This window comes from Aplidium turbinatum, chromosome 4 (genome assembly GCF_918807975.1).
Source record: "Aplidium turbinatum chromosome 4, kaAplTurb1.1, whole genome shotgun sequence".
NCBI lineage: Eukaryota > Metazoa > Chordata > Ascidiacea > Aplousobranchia > Polyclinidae > Aplidium > Aplidium turbinatum.
The window spans coordinates 14,814,150-14,830,613 of record NC_137475.1 but is presented as its reverse complement, the minus strand read 5'-3'; the positions used below and the strand labels follow the sequence as shown (position 1 = coordinate 14,830,613).

General features: G+C 37.9%; 1 protein-coding gene across 2 annotated transcripts in view; it reads left to right on the top strand.

The window, feature by feature from the left end:
- Positions 1-12,981, top strand: part of LOC145769699 (pre-mRNA-splicing factor 38B-like) — a 36,569-nt gene extending 23,588 nt beyond the window's left edge. For both annotated transcript variants that reach the window (XM_082581380.1, XM_082581378.1), the window contains exons 3-9: positions 3,927-4,078; positions 4,987-5,047; positions 6,648-6,791; positions 7,009-7,100; positions 8,045-8,101; positions 9,421-9,678; positions 10,975-12,981. In XM_082581380.1, the coding sequence (XP_082437506.1) occupies positions 3,927-4,078; positions 4,987-5,047; positions 6,648-6,791; positions 7,009-7,100; positions 8,045-8,101; positions 9,421-9,678; positions 10,975-11,017 (807 nt within the window). In that variant the 3' untranslated portion in view covers positions 11,018-12,981. The remainder of the gene's footprint in view (positions 1-3,926; positions 4,079-4,986; positions 5,048-6,647; positions 6,792-7,008; positions 7,101-8,044; positions 8,102-9,420; positions 9,679-10,974) is intronic.
- Positions 12,982-16,464: the final 3,483 nt, after the last annotated feature.

Genomic DNA, 16,464 nt, shown 5'->3' with positions numbered 1-16,464 from the left:
AATTAACCGACCCTGAAGTAAATGTACTGGAGCAGATTGCTTGCAAATAGATCAGTGCCTTAATGACAGTCGTGTAGTGTAATGACGCAATAAACACAATTGAAAACAACAATTCAAATTTCCTTATTACAAAAGCAACTACGATCACTTATTCCGTGGTTTTCGCATTATAGAATCGTTGTGCCAAGCGAGTATTGCCGGCGAGGGGTGGTAAATCTCCATGTCAGGACCGTAGAGACAATTGCGCATTAGTGGCTCAATAGTGTTAGCCCTCAGTAGTGTTAGTGTTTAACTAACTAACACAATAGTGTTAGTCTAACACCACCCTCCCTTCTGTGCAGAAATTCTATTTCTATCAGTATCAGGGTAAATAAGGTCACCACATTCGCCTTAGCACGTGCGGAACCCAGCTGAGACTTGCTTCTCTGTGACGTTTCTTTTTAACAAACGATCAATGTAACGCAATAATCCTCATTGTTAAAATTAGAATACATATCCTGCCGAAAAGTTCAGACAACTTTATTTCAAGGCAACATTGCAAGGCGTTGAAATGATGTAAAAATGGCTACTTTTGCCATCAACTCGTTAACCATGCCACTCTAATGTGATATTTATGTCAAGAATGTTGCGGCAGTCATTTATGACCGACCAATGAGTTGGCCTCGGCAGACATTCAAGGTCATTCCGGAGGTCATGTCCGCCATGACCGCCGGAATTTCGAGGCCTGTACCAAAGGTTTGTTGTATCTTAATACGCAGAGCACAACTTATTGGCGCAGACAGACAGCCAGACATTCATGTGCATGTCTGGAAGGCGTGCCGGCCAGTTTATATGCTACAGATTGAGTTTTGCTTAATTAGCAGCATGATCGTAAGTTTCTTCACAATGTGTATAGATATTAACGACCTGTTTTAGCCTAATGCTGCAAGTTCGGAACACATTTCTCTAGTCATGTGCTATGACGAATAGTGTTAAAGTCAGTGAGTCGTTGTTTTATGCGGCTCTTTTGTTTGGCTTGAGACTGCTTTTTTGAATGCTTTCATTGCTTTCATTGAATGCTTTCATTGCTGAACACAAGATTTGGCAGCGTACCTCATTCAATGCGTGATTGCGTGTAAGCAGAATTCTGGGGAGCAAGTTTTTCAGGCGCCGGTCAAATAGGCGCGCACACTGTGGCGTCAGGGTATTTAGGTGCAGAGCACTGTGGCGCCCGTTCACTTAGGTGCTATTCTTAGTAAAGTCTGCAGATTGTATCAGCTTGGAAGGTAGGGCAATGCTTTTCACACAAAATGTTATATTGAACAGAAAAATATGTTGTTTTGTTAATGCGCATTTATTTGTTGCTAGTCATTGCTTCAGTGAGTGAAGCTGCTTTGTCCTGCAATGCTTTTCACACAAATGTTGTATTGAACAGAAAAACATGTTATGGCTTTCGTGAGTGAAGCTGTTTGAAGGTGCACTGCAACGAAAATATATAGCTTTTGTATTCATAAATCTTTATGAGAAAAAGCGATTTGTAACAATAGAATTTTTTTGGGGTTTGTCATTAGCTCAAAAATCTAATAAAAGGGATATTGATTTAAAGGATTCTGATTGGTCAAAATCTTTGATGACGTAGTTGGTTGTTCAGGCAGAATTCAAAACCACTAGTTTGCATACAAATAAACTATAAACAGTAAACACGTGGTCTACATATACAAAGAACAATTTTATACTTGAGTTTCAGGCGTTGAGATGGTTTTTTGTATGGCTCCCGGTTGTAGTAACGGAAGAAACGTGAAAGGGGTACAATTTCATCGTTTACCTCTGAATAATCAAGACAAGCTTAAGAAATGGATCTCTGCGATGAAACTCAAAAACCCACCAGTCAACAAGTACTGCCGTATGTGCAGCGACCATTTTCTGGCCGGAAGTGGCTATGCTTACGGTGCCGTAGATATAGCTGTTCCATGCCTTTTTTAATCTTTACGTCACTGCGCATGCGCGCTGTTGCTGCACATTTTTCTTCCGCCTTTTCTTCAAAGTAGAAGACAAACAAATGAAAAAAAGTGCATATTTAACTTCTAAATTCAACTGTTTTGGCTAAGTGAAGCAGTGGCGCGTGCGATCTTTGTCGGGCTCATATTACCAAGGATATGAGTTCGATACCACCAGGAGGTGTTTTTCTTTTAAAGTAAATTCTAACCGAAGTGACTCAATCGTTAGACTGCACATTTTTGTGGCCGTATTTAGTTTGTTTTTATTTCTGACCATCACAACGAAAAACCAGTATATATATGACAAACATAGCAGAGGTCTAGAAAAAGGTAGAAGCGACAAAACGCGGACGTTATAGCGTGCATGATACCACAGCAGGATAATCAGTTTTAAAATATGGCACGGTAGCAACACCTTAATAAATTTTTATAAATTTAGAATTTTTTTAAAGAAAAAAACTCACTAGCCTTTTTTTCTTTTTTTCTAAATTTATAAAATTAAAATTTTTATCTGGCTTCTGGCAACATTCATTTTCCATCATTGGCATGATGGCACAATTTCCACACCTACACCATTTCAAATTCTCCATCCGACTGCTGTCGGAGCTGGCACTGTCGTAGCTCTAATCCGAATCACAATCATCTCTGTCAAAGCGCTGTCTTTTTGGTTCAAACAAAAATCCTTTTTTGAATTTAGACATCTTTAAAGATTACGACTTGTGCAGCGCTTCCAGTGTTATTGTATGAAGCTACCAACTGAGTGAACAACCAACTACGTCATAAGGCACATAGCGCCATCTGGTGGCTGATTTTCTTTTTGCTATATTTGCCAAACAAAAAAGTTTATCAAAAAAGATAATACTTAAAACACCAAAAAATCAACAAAATAATTTTCATTTTTCATTTCAGGTCCCCTTTAAACCGACAATGCTTTTCACACAAAATGTTATATTGAACAGAAAAATATATTGTTTTTTTAAAGCGCGTGTTTGGCATTTATTTGTTGTTAGTCCAGTTTGCGTCGTTGATAGTTAGTAACTGTTTCTTCATGTGTTTGAATGGGCTCATCTTCAAATCCTTCTTGAGAACTGTGAACATGGTTCCATAGGCCACATTCGCCTCCTTTGGCAGTTTTTTAATGCATCTCTTGGGATGTTTTGAACGTTTTCTCTGGTTGCTTTTATCAATTTTGATGTTCTGGCGCTTTGAGAGCAATCTTGGCCAGGTCGATTTTTAAAATTTCCAGTTTCTTTGTGCCTTTTGAGAGTTCTCCAGACTAACGTTCTGTTAATTTTAAGTCCTTGCAAATATCTCCCCTTGAGTTGCCCTATTTGAAGAGCTCTACAATAGCTATTCTTTTATTCAAATTTTCATTCATGGCCTATAAAATTTAAGCCTAAAAAATATAAAATCGAGAAATATATATTCAATGCATTAACATTGTAACGCTAAATATTGATGATAAATACAGTTGTTTGAAGTTGTAACGTTAATTATTATTGATGACCTTGTTTATTATTTTATATTATTGTGATATTTTATTTGAATGTTTTAAGTCTAACAACACTTGTCCAAAACTATTGTCATAGATTTTCTGTTTTTTGGCTTGATAGGTCAAGTGCTTTCCACACAAAAATTATATTGGACACTACAAAATATCCAAAAAGTTGTGATGGGAAAAATGTACCTATAAACAAGTTTCAAGTAAAATTAAATTAAAAAGGTTAATGATGACAAGTTGGTGCCCATGTGAAAATTGTAGTTTATTGTTAAAATAAATACAGCTACTACTCCACAATTTATCAGTCCTAGGCTGCTGCCCAGTTTGTCTGTGACTGTAATGGAGATACCGGCCCTCAACAGAATCCAGAGATTTCCGACATTTTCAGCCGCATTTCACAAGGATGCTTTTTGTAATGTTATTAATACTATGTTTCATCTTTTTTTAAGGTACGTGGAGTTGGCGCAGGTGGTGTGGTATCTACTTCCTTCTGTTGCCTGTTTAAGCTTTTCACGCTTAAATTAACAAGGAAACAGGTCAATTCACTTCTTGTTCATCCTGATTCCCCATATATCCGTGGTCTTGGTATTATGTATGTTAGGTGAGTCAAAAGTTTCAACAAAGACCAGACTGAATGCAATTGTAACCTACACGGTATTGCAAAGAGGTGGAATGTGGAAGATCTTGTTTGCACTTATCAGATGGACAAATATGTTCACTGTTTTACAACATCCCCATAGTGCTTAATGGTGTACACAGTTTACAGCAAAGTTCAATCACGAAGCTGGTAATTATGGTTCATTTTACTGTGTTAACTTCTTTTCCTGAAGCACGGAAGCAAAAAGCTATGCAGAGGTGATGCATACAACTCTGGCAAGTGTCTGAAAGAGAAGCTTTCCAACGGTTTCATTCTCCATTGATCTACAAGATTATGTTTTTCAAATTTTGCAGTTCAGCCAGTTTTAAAGTTACACTAGCAAATTGTTTACTTTTTGCGCCATTTTACTGGTCACAAAATTTATCCACTGAGAAATTGAGCATATCTTACCTTGTACAGATACTTTTGTTTACCCATGCTAAATAGTGGTGAATATCCATTACAATTACTTTGCTAGACACTTACTGTGACGCAAAATGTATTCAACACATATTTGGAACCAGAAAATACAACCTACACTACGTTGAAAAAATGACTACACTATGTTATCAACACAGTCTATTATGTTTTCTTCGTAGCTTGTGTTGTCTTGTTTAAAAAATTGGACAACTTTTAGATCAGAACAAGTGTCCAGTGAAAAAAATTGTGATGGGTGTTAAGCACTGGCAAACAAGAATATATGCACGATGCAAAGTAATATAGAGTATATAGACTTTGCGTGAAGTCGACCATGACAGAATCTTCTGATCCTTAATCTACTACTTTTGTATGCTAGTGGACTATAAGTTATAGGCTTAATTCGGGTTTACAGGAAGCAGGTAAAGAAATCTTTTTAAACTTTTGACTTTTAGGTACACCCAACCACCAAAAGATCTTTGGGATTGGTTTGAATATCTTTTAGATGATGAAGAGGTCAGTCACTTATATTAAAAAAAAAAAACTTCTGTCTGTTTACAAACAAGCATTTTGTATAGCATTGTTTATTGGAGTTTCTATAAGTAATGGCAGCCACTCCTTCAGCTTAAGTAAAAAACAACATGGTTTATAAGGGTCCACGTCTTTCAGGTGTGGGTCTGCTACTATTCGGTGAGAGCCTTTTCGGTGAGAGCCTTTTCGGTGAGAGCCCTATTCGGCAATTTTTTTTGAAAATTATCGGGTACCGCAGCCTAATTATCATTGCCGCTTTTACATCGTTTTAATGTTGCTAAACGTTGAAATAAGACCCTAACTCGTAATCCCAAACCCCTAACCCCTATCCCCTAACCCTATAACGGCAATGATAATTAGGCTACGGTACCCAATAGTCTAAAAAAAAAATCACCGAATAGGGCTCTCACTAAAAAAGGCTCTCACCGAATAGGGAACTCACCGAATCGTACTCACCGAAACGCGCCATTCCGTTCAAGTATAACCAGTTAGGTGCTGCACACTTCGGTGTCTCGTCGTTTACTGGTTTAGGTGCCATTTGGTGTGTCAAATTACACTCATAATTATTTATCAGAAATGCTTGATTATGCGACAGTTGTCCCCGTAATCTTATACAATATAACTTGCTGATAATAGTTAGCAAATGGGTGTTTTTTTAATTCTTTTTCGTTTTAATTTGGAAAGCATTTTGAATCCCCCCTGAGAAAATCCTGCGTATGCTACTGTCTGCAGTATTACCATCAAGCACTTAATGAAATAGACTTTACTGGGAATAGCACCTAAATGACCGACGCCGCACCTAAATATCCTGACACCACAGTGCGTGCATCTATTTGGCAAGCACTGAGCTGTCTGTACCTAAAAGGTGGTAAAAAGCTGCTAGGCCTACTATTTGGAGAATCTGCTTCGAAAACAGCCGTTTTCTGAGATTTCTAAAATCTTACAGCAGTATCTGTTTTTTCAAAGCTATAAGCTTATAATATTGGTTAATTAAATGAAGTTGAATGAGTTTCGCTTTTAGCAGCATGATCGTTGCTTACTTCACAGTGTAGATTCAAACGATCTGTTATAGCCTGATGCTGCGGGTTCTTTTTGGCAATATCAAATTACACTAGCTTTCGGAACACAGTTCCCTAGTCATGTGCTATGACGAATGGTGTTGAAGTCAGTGAGTGGTTTTTTAAAATGGTTCTTTGTTTTAGCTTGAGGCTGCCGGCTGTTGAGTTTCTGTGCTGTTAGGCGTACGCCTATAGCTATATCGCTATAGCCTATACCACATGATGATATCAGCTGATTTACATCATCCTCACTGAAACAATAACTTTGTCGTACTCGTTTGCATTAGTATGGAAAGGCAAACACAAAAACCGCTTACCCAAATGATCCCCACAAATTATCTAAATTTGAAGTACACCATAACTAGCGCAATCCTTCCACTAATGACTGGTCTGTTCAATATAATATAATGCCTTTCGAGTAGTATATTGGTTGGAGAAAAGTTGCATTAGGCATGTCATATGAGCGGCGAAAATGGCGTTACCTGAAGTACAGCCCCCTTTTCTATGTATGTGATGTTTATTGGCAGGAAGTGGATGTGAAGTCAGGTGGCGGCTTTGTTATGACAATAGGGATGATGGTCAGGACAGTTCTCACAAAACTAGAATGGTTTGCCACACTCTTCCCTCGTATTCCCGTTCCAATAGAGAAGCAAATCCACGAAAATCTCAAGGTGAAGTTTTCTTAAATATTACTCTACTTCTAGTCAATCTTTTAAGGTTCAAGCAAAACCTGGTTATGTTGCACTCCCGGAATATTCTACTAATGACGATGCTGTATCTGGATCTAAATTAATGAACCATTGCTTTCATCGTTTAACAGCAACGACATGATTATGATCATGAATGCTACAGTAATTTTTCAATTGGTTGTGTCTTGCTAACTTCCAGCAAAGAGGCTTGACCGGTGGAAGAGCTGGTGAAGAGGAGGATCACTCCAGGGACAACCGACAAGAGGAGCGTGGGAGCAGAACACAGCAGAGGTATGTGAAGGTGAAGTATGCTCTGTGTGTGTTAATCCAAAGAATTTGTTTAAAATTTTAGCGATTCTGATTTTAGGCAATACAGATCAGTTGATTACGAGTTTTTATGGTACATGACATTTGTGAGACAATTGACCGCGGCCGCCCTGTCGCAGGACGTCTCATCGTGAGACTGTTTGGCACAAACGCTGTTTTATTTGTTGAGTATATCTTAGCTTGTGTAGGTATTTTTCTTCACCTGTGTTGAATTTTTATCGCAATTATTTCACCAAGACATTTATTGTGACGCAAAAGTTGTCCAATATATATTTTAAAATAGTACAAGCTGCAAACAAAAACCCTAACGTTAACCGAGGGATGTACAGCAGCGCGGGATGTGAGTTTCTTTTAATTTCGTACAATCACAATGTATTGTCGTGTTGTGGTAACATGATTTTGCTGTCAGTTGTAGGGTTAGCTTTTTTATTTGATTGCCCCTTGTACTGTCAGGTTCAAGCAAACATTGGATAAATGTCGTCACAATTTGTGATAGGAGTTCAACACCAGTCAAGGAAAATATGTATTTTGTATTGTATTTACTATATCAAGCAGGATGTGCGCCGAATGAATTTAGCGGCGTCAGCCGCGCCAGAATGTCTTGATTCCCAGTTTTTAGTTGTCAATCAATCAATGATTTATATGTCAGAAACAAGAACATAGTACATGTTTGAAATATGCAAGTAATATACGGTACACAATGCAAAGTTGCACAAGTTCCAAGTCAAATGTCAAAGGCAACCTACTTTCTTTTGGACGTTGGCAATCGTTGATCTTGCAATGAGAAAGACTACCAAGCACGTAGCTTTTGCAATTCTGATGCACTGTGTGATGTCAATGCAAATTAAAATCTGATTTATTTTTCTAACAATGGCTTCGCATAATGAAATCTACTTGGCATATTTCAGCGTGGATTCCGAACGAGGGAGCAGAGCGTCCTCGGATAGGAACAAAAGTCGAGAAAGGTACGGCTTTGTGTTAGTGGTTTACCCACAGCTGATCTTTCAAGCGGCTGAAGTGATTAATCTAACCATTTGATTCGTTAATTGAGTATCAGGTTGTTCATTTGTGGATCACTAATCGGCGATTCCAATTTGCGAATTGTGTTTGGTCTGGTGCATTATATGTTGATTTGCTGAAATCGTGGATAATTCACTGTTGGTGTATCCAATCCTCATTCTCTTACGTTTTACAACATACTGTAGTTTATAACCATGACCATTCATTTCTGTGTCGAGGACTGATGAACGTGACGTCTAACCTTTTCACGTTAGACAAATAAAACCAAACAACCAGACGGCATTTAACATAATATAATAACACCACAATAAACTAAAAATTGCAAACGTTTTCGGCCATGCTCATGTTAGCTCTTTTTAAATAACCAACTGACTGATATTCTTCGCTTAGGAAAAAACACAAATCAATGACACAAAATTACGTGAAGACATTTGGCAGATAAGAGGCGCCTGCGGCAAACAACTGCATATTTGAGACGAGGATTGCAAGATTTTATGAGTAAAGCCTCATGGATTTTAGTATCACATTCGGTGAAGCATTTACGTACGATTATAAGAATCCAGGGATGGTTTATTATTTGAATAAGTTTGGTAATCGAGTATATGATCTTTAATGGCACTTTTTCTGTTGAGAGCAGTTATATCCAAATGCTTTCTCAATCTTGCGGTCAAATGTCGCGTGGACACCAGTCCAATGTATGTACAGTCCGCGTCGTGCAAACAAGTGAACTTGTACACGACATTTCAACACAGAAAGGAAAGAGTTTCAGATTTAAGCTGAAAATAATAACCAACTTTAAATGTTTTATACACCGGAAATACTATCAACTATCACTGTTGATTGTTGAACTTTAATTTAATAAAACTATACATATTTTTGATAAAACGTTTGGATTCTTTACCAATAAAAGGGACAATGAGAAAGTTTTTTTTTAATTAGTGTTCACATTGCTCCATCTGAGAGTCAGTAGAAGTTGAATGCAAAAAAACTCTCAGCACTTTATTAAAAAACCACGAAGGATAGTTGTTAGCATTAAAATAATTATTTAAACGTTTGCTATTTTTAATTTGTTTTCATGTTTCTATGTTTTGTTAAATGCCGTCTGGTTGTTAGCTTTTTACGTTACAAACAATGCCAATCTTCAGAAGACAATAACTTCAATATTCAATACGTGTTATAAGTTTACGCTATTGTCAAAAGCAAACTGAAATGCAGTATGGGTGGATATTTCACGCACAGATTAAATTTTTATTTTTCGTTACAGGTCTCACCATCGCAGCAGCCAACAGCGAACCCCAGACCGCAAGCGCAGAAGCCGTTCACGTGACAGGAACCGAGTTAAGCGAAGTCGGTCACGTGACAGGAACCGAGTCAAGCGAAGTAAGTCACGTGAGAGGTCGCGACGATCACGTGATAGACGGAGTCGGTCACGTGAAAGGCGTTCACGCGACAGAGATGACAAAACGCTTGACCGCAGAAGAGACAGAAGAAGTCGCTCTCGCGACAGGAAACGCAGGTCTAGGTAATTCATCATAAAATAAAATTTTATTTTTTGTTTTTCAATTGACCTTTCCCGTAGCTCTGTGCAATGAAGCGTAACGTAGAAAACAATCTCGCTGGCTGCTTCATTAGCAAGCACCAAATAAATTGCTTATGCATACTTGATATCTTGTTTAGCAGTTAATAGAATCTTCGTAAAAACGTGGAATCACCGTTAAAAAACAAGGAACTGACTGTTATATTTTTTTCCAAGTTACTTTTATAAGAAAAACAGGCCAAGTGATATAATGATAACTATTTATTGAAGGGTTCTCATATCTGCGCAATTTACGCAATATTTAAAAATAAAATTAATCAATGCGGAGTCCTTTTGTTCAGTGGCCCCGTGCAGTAAGCTATAGTGCTGTGCCAGCGGTAGTTTGGCCCATGGGCTACGGCCCTGCAGCGAATTCAATTTTTTTTCTTAAATAGATAACTTAATTGTAATACTCAGTCAAGAAATACTTTTAGTACAAAATGTGCTATTCTATCAAAGCTACAACCAAACCGTTCAGAGACTGTTCTTCACCACTATCAACACCCCGTGAACTGCTTTGTTTGTGATGTTTCATTGTTTGGTTGGTTTTGAATCTTTATCCTCGGGACTGACAAAGCCTTGATTGGTTATTTCTGGTAGTTTCGCATATTTGTAGAAGCTCTTGACACAGGGCCGATTACCGAGATTGGCAGAGTGAAGTTTTACGATTGTTGAAGTGTTGTTGCCAGAGAATTATTCCATTCACTAGGTGCCGCTGAATGGAGAGCAGTCCTGAAATGCGTTGCTCAAGCGCACACCCCGAGAGTCGAACTTGCGCCGCGTGATCTTGAGCCTGGCGCGTAACCACTGGACTAACGGGGCGGACATTGGTTGGCTGCGTGAAAGGTCTATTTTGTCGTTGAGTACTTGAAGTGCGAAAAGCTTGTCAACTCACTTTTTTAATCTCAACTTTGTCCTCAGACAACAAATCATACCTTTTTACATACAACTATACCATCTGCAGAATCAATGCAAACCGCTACTACTACAGCGAACTCGCAGCATCATACTAAAACAGATCGTTAGTATCTACGTTGTCAAACAATGTAAAAAAATGTCTGGTTAGTTTTGTTAGGTTGATCTGATCCCACCCGAGCAGTTGAGCTGCCTTCTTTTATTTCGCAAATCGAGGTCACTGTTGAATTTCTATAAATTTAGATTTCTAGTTGATTAACAGTTTTATCATGTTTTCAACGGTGTAGTTAAAAACTAATTGTTTACCCAAGTACAACATTTTTTCAGATCACGAAGCCCTGGCAAGCGACATGGACATAGAATACGCTGAGAGAGACGTGTTCATCGTCCCGAATTCGAATCCCCGGCCGACGATTGTCGAATAGCAACGCAACGCAAAACTTAAACATGTTGTGTGGTACTGACATACGGCCTTTCCGCTTGTGCAATGCGGGCGTTACCACTTTCAAGATGATTTGTTGCTGTTTCATTTTTTATCTTTTAGACAACTTTGAATGCACGTAGTAGTTTCATGAATAAGATTCACACAGCGCAAGTATCAAGAACCGGTTATTTAGCGTCATTAAAAAGTAAAAGACCAATGTCAACTTCTAACAGCGAAGCCACTAAAAATATTCAAGCAAAATTTTTGGAGAAAAGCAGTCAACCGTCAACAGCAATCAAATTAAATCAGAAAAACAATAAATTAACTGAGTTTAATATCGTTATTCACACTGTAATAAAACTAAAAACGTCAAAAAAATTTAACGTTTTCGCTCTCTGCTCCAAAAACCCGCCGATTTCTTCTGCAGATTGGTGTCGCCCCAGACAGCAAATCAATCGTCTGGTTTGCTTTTTACAGCAAACCAGACGTAAAAAGATGTGACATGTAAAAAGCGACTGATTTGCTGTCTGGAGGTGTAATCTGAATATGTGTTATTTCACGCAATCGCTTATCGATCATTATCTCATGTTGCAGCTAAATATTTGAGCGTACCAGCAGATTGGAGCAACTGGTCATAGTCTTCATTAAAACACAGCGCATATAAAAATCGTTATTTGTGATAAAAGCTGTTAAAAAAACATGAGTAGAAGTTTTCATGTCGTTGTATCCATCCCTGCTCTCCATCCATATATCTTTAATTCATCTATACCTTGTTCCCATTCCTGGTATTTATCAATATATCAGTAAAATCACAAAAAGCAAATACTTCTAACCGGAAAGCAACTTTCTTATAGGTACCATTAAAAATCTCCTTTGAGCAACAAAGGAAAAAGGCAAATAATACCTAAATTAACTGATCGGTTTGACACTGGCTGACTTGGCGGGAGGGTTAGGGCGGTGGTAGTCATTGCCTTGACTTGGGTTTGATTCCCACCATTGCTATGCTCTTTTTTTCTTCCATAATTACCACACAAAGTTCGAAGGGGATTTTTTAATGGTACCTTTTCGAAACTTGCAACCGGGAAACGCTATTTTGAGGTTCATTTTTACCACTGCCTCGAATGAAATAATGTTAGTCAAAGTTTAAACTTTTCATGTCCGCTCATGCAAGCATGTTGACCTTAAAACACTTGGCTAGTTATACGCCATGACTACCAGAAATAAACAAAAAAAATCTGTTACATAGAGCTAGATAGATGTTACACAACGCATCATCGCGATTATTCCAGGTGTTGACTCACATTACCTGTTTGCTAACCTGTGTATATATGTTGCAACAGTAAGTCAAAGATTAAGTTTTACTTTCATCTGTTTTAAAAGGCTTGTTAAAAAGGTCACCATGATAGTATTGTGCATGATAGTGGGGGAAAGAACTGGATAGAAAGCTAAGGCTGAAAACAATGTCATTTTTGCGCCTTGAGAATGAGAATGTGTGAGCCATTCTTGTTTAGGTCCTGTTCATTAGTACAAAGAATACAAGTTATTATGATGCCTCCCTGACACTACATCTGTCGATACTGTCCACTTTAGATACTCCTCTCGGTTAAACTTTCATTTTCGATAATTAATTTTTAAAGGATTTTTTAACTTTTCGTCTGGGCTCCATGGTTATTTTTTAGTCCAACGTTCAGAGGTGGCAAGCGATGTCAAGAATATTATATAGACTTGGAGAAAATGTAATTTTGTAAAAACAAAATTAACTTCGTAAAGGATTGAAATCTGGTTTATTTCTGTTCAAGAATAACAACTCAATTGCGATGTGCAAACTTTACTGTTATCAAACATCACATCCGTGTACACTGTACAGATCTTGCGTGCATACGATGGTGTATTGATTAAAATTTGTTTTAGAATTATTACTTGTTATTACTTGACTTTAGTGGTTTGAATCCATGTAGGAGGAACTGTATTTGCCATTGAGCATTAGTTGTAGCCTACTTATTAGGGTGTCCCACTTTTAGGCGACTTTTCAGGAAAATTAGGTTCGGGTCAAATTTTGACTGGATTTTCGTCACTGATTTCAAAAATGACATTATTTTTTCATTATGACGTCATCTTGATGTGCCAGCTAGCGGATTTTTGCTATTTTGGCCTTATCACGAATATGGTAAGAGCTAGAGAGTTGGAACTTGCGCCAAAATGACCGGAAGGGACGATTTCCTATTTGTTAATACAATATGAAACGCTAACTGCAACAGAAAAGGGGTTATTTTGAAAAAACATGTTTTTGCTAATTTTTGAACAAAAAAATGGAAAACACGGCAATTTTGCTACAGTGAAGCTTTTATTTGGTAGGCACTTTAACAAGCAGATTTCTAATAAACCACAAACCAATCAGAAGCTACGCTGTTCATGACGTCATCAAGGTTGCGTTTAGGAAGAATAAAGGAAAAACGCAAATTCTAGCTAAATTAAATCAATGCTTTGCCCTCGGTTGACTTGGGGCATTGGGTTAGGGCGGTGGTAGTCATTACATTGACGTGGGTTTGATTCCCACCACTGCTATAGCTCTTTTTTCTTCTGTAATTAGAAAAACAAAGTTCGAAGTAAGAATTAATTCTCTGGCTGAATGCTGGAATGGTCACAATTGGACAGACAACGTAGCATCTGATTGGTTCGTGGTTGGATTGGACAGAAGTCCATGGATCGGATATCTGCATGTTAAAGTGCCTTCCCTTTTATTTCAATTGTTAAGCTGCGCCATCTTGTTTAACAATTAAGTACAGTGGTAGTATGCTACGATGGAAAAATTATAGATGGTATTGACAGATATGTTGTATTCATCAGCCAGTATCTCATCACAACTGTTTGGGAAACAAAGGTGACAACGCCTGTTAGAATGAAGTTATTTTCGAAAGAAATTTCAGTTACTTCAGAAGCAGTATTCCACGTTATAATCGAAAATATTGACCAACAAATACTTTCTCGTGTGTATTCGATTATGGCTGATACAACTGCAGTTAATACTGGTAAAAAGACGGGTGTCAACAAGCGATTAAAAGATTATTTCATGTCTGAAATTGGTCATGAACTACACACTCTTGAATTTCTCTTCCATGTAAATGAGACTTATTGTATTTTACACACGCAAAAAACTTTTTGGAAGGCAAAGTGAAAGGCCCTAATCCATACGAAGATGGTGGTTTGATGAACAGAATTAAGAAGAAAAAAACTAAACCCCAACATGTGAAAATCCGACAAGATTATAAAGTTTCCATCACAGCTATAGCCGCAAATCATTTAAAAGCCAAGATCTTATGGTTTTCTGAGCACAAGAAAGAAGCTAAAGATTCATCTTTTCGGAGCGACCATATGTGTCTTCTTGCTCTGGCAGCTCATTTATTGATGGATGTTCCAGGAAACTTCAAACCCCCACTTTTTTATCGTCAAGAAGGCGTGTCCCACTGTCCCATGCGCGTTGGATAACAACAGCGAGTGGTTAAAGAATGCTGATTTTTGGGTATTGTGTTGAGCCTCAGGATATCCCTAAACTTCAACGTATAGTTTTTTATTGTTTGTGTTTGTTTGCCAGCACTTTTAGTCATCTATCCTAAACCTTCAGCTGCTGAAGGTCCCTTAATTTTACTATTTACAGAAGATTTATTACTTGCATATAAATCTGTTGATGAACCAATATTTAACGCTGTTCTGAAACATTTCGTTAAGCATGCATCCCAATGGTTGAGCCCTAAAAACGCTGCTATAAGTTCCCACGCTGAAGCTCCGCCTTTTGCTGCTGATGCAGTAAGACAGAAAAGTTTTCCAAGAAACGTTGATATCAAACAGACGCTTTTGAAGCGTGGCAAGTTATGTGATTTTTTTCTCTGAGGAAAGTAAGATGGCTCCATGCATTGCATATTTTTCATCTCCAGTGTTTTGGCGTAGCCCATGATCGACAACAACAATCGAGGAACAGAGTGCTTCATTGGCAGACTGAAAGGCATTGTGAACGGCTTGTTTCGAGATGACCAAGATGATTTGGCCAAAAACAGACTTGTACATTTGTGCTGCTTTGCACAGTATGGTGTGATAAATAATCCCATTGAACTGTGTTGTGTTGTTGAATGATGGTTTTGTTTGATAGATCTTTGAACTAAATGATCAAGGGTTTAAAGTTAGCTAGTATTAGTAATTGCAACATGCATTTTTTTTATTTGCGCCCATTGCGATAACATACAGTACACTGCGATCACAGATGCGATACAACAGACGACAGGAAGCAGCAAAGTGACATATAGTCTTCGAGTCAGCTGCTCCCCTAGCTTTGGCTTGCCATTAAGTGTCTTTGCCGAGACACAGCCTCGTGCTCTGGAGCGATGTCGAACTCACGTCCTTTCGAACGTCGCGCATGTAAAAATCAATGCTGAGGTAATCAATTGTAAATACAATATGCTAGGCTACTACCACTGTACTCGATTGTTAAACAATTTGGCGCAGCACAGCAACTTAACAATCGAAATAAAAGCTTCACTGTAGCAAAATTTCCGTGTTTCTCATTTTTTTGTCCAAAAATTAGCAAAAACATGTTTTTTTAAAATTACTCCTTTTCTGTTGCAGTTAGCGTTTCATATTGTATTAACAAATAGGAAATCGTCCCTTCCGGTCATTTTGGCGCAAGTTCCAACTCTCTAGCTCTTACCATATTCGTGATAAGGCCAAATTGGAGCAAAAATCTGCTAGCTGGCACATCAAGACGACGTCATAATGAAAAAATAATGTCATTTTTGAAATCTGTGACGAAAATCCAGTCAGAATTTGACCCGAACCTAATTTTCCTGAAAAGTCGCCTAAAAGTGGGACACCCTACTACTTAGGCTATATCATTGTTGCAAATCTTAAGGTTCGTTCTAAGCAAATTGGTAACAAAAGTAGTGAAACTAGTTGATACTTCAGGCACGTTGGTACAGCCATAAAGAATCGAACAGTTCAGTTGTTTTTATTTCTGACCATCATATCAGTATAACAGGTTCAGTCTTTTCTACTGTAGCCTACTGCTTTTGGTCGTCAAGTTTTTGCTTAAGCTTTTGAAATGAAGCGACAATTCCTTTAGTTTTACAAGATAATGCTGCTTAAATTTTAGTATCAAGCTTGTGAGTGCTGTTATCATCTCGAATTTCCTGCAGCATGATAGACTACGTACTGCGTAGGCCTATACTTCTCTTTGGTGAGTTGCTGTTCTACCTTGATTGATTGCTTTTACCTACCTTGATTGATTGATTTTAAATCAACAGCTAACTCTTTAACTACGGTACGAGACGTTTCTGCATACGTGCGACTTTCGAAACTTCTTTGTGTTGTTGATGGGAAGAATGAGTTCTTGTGATGTAACGTTA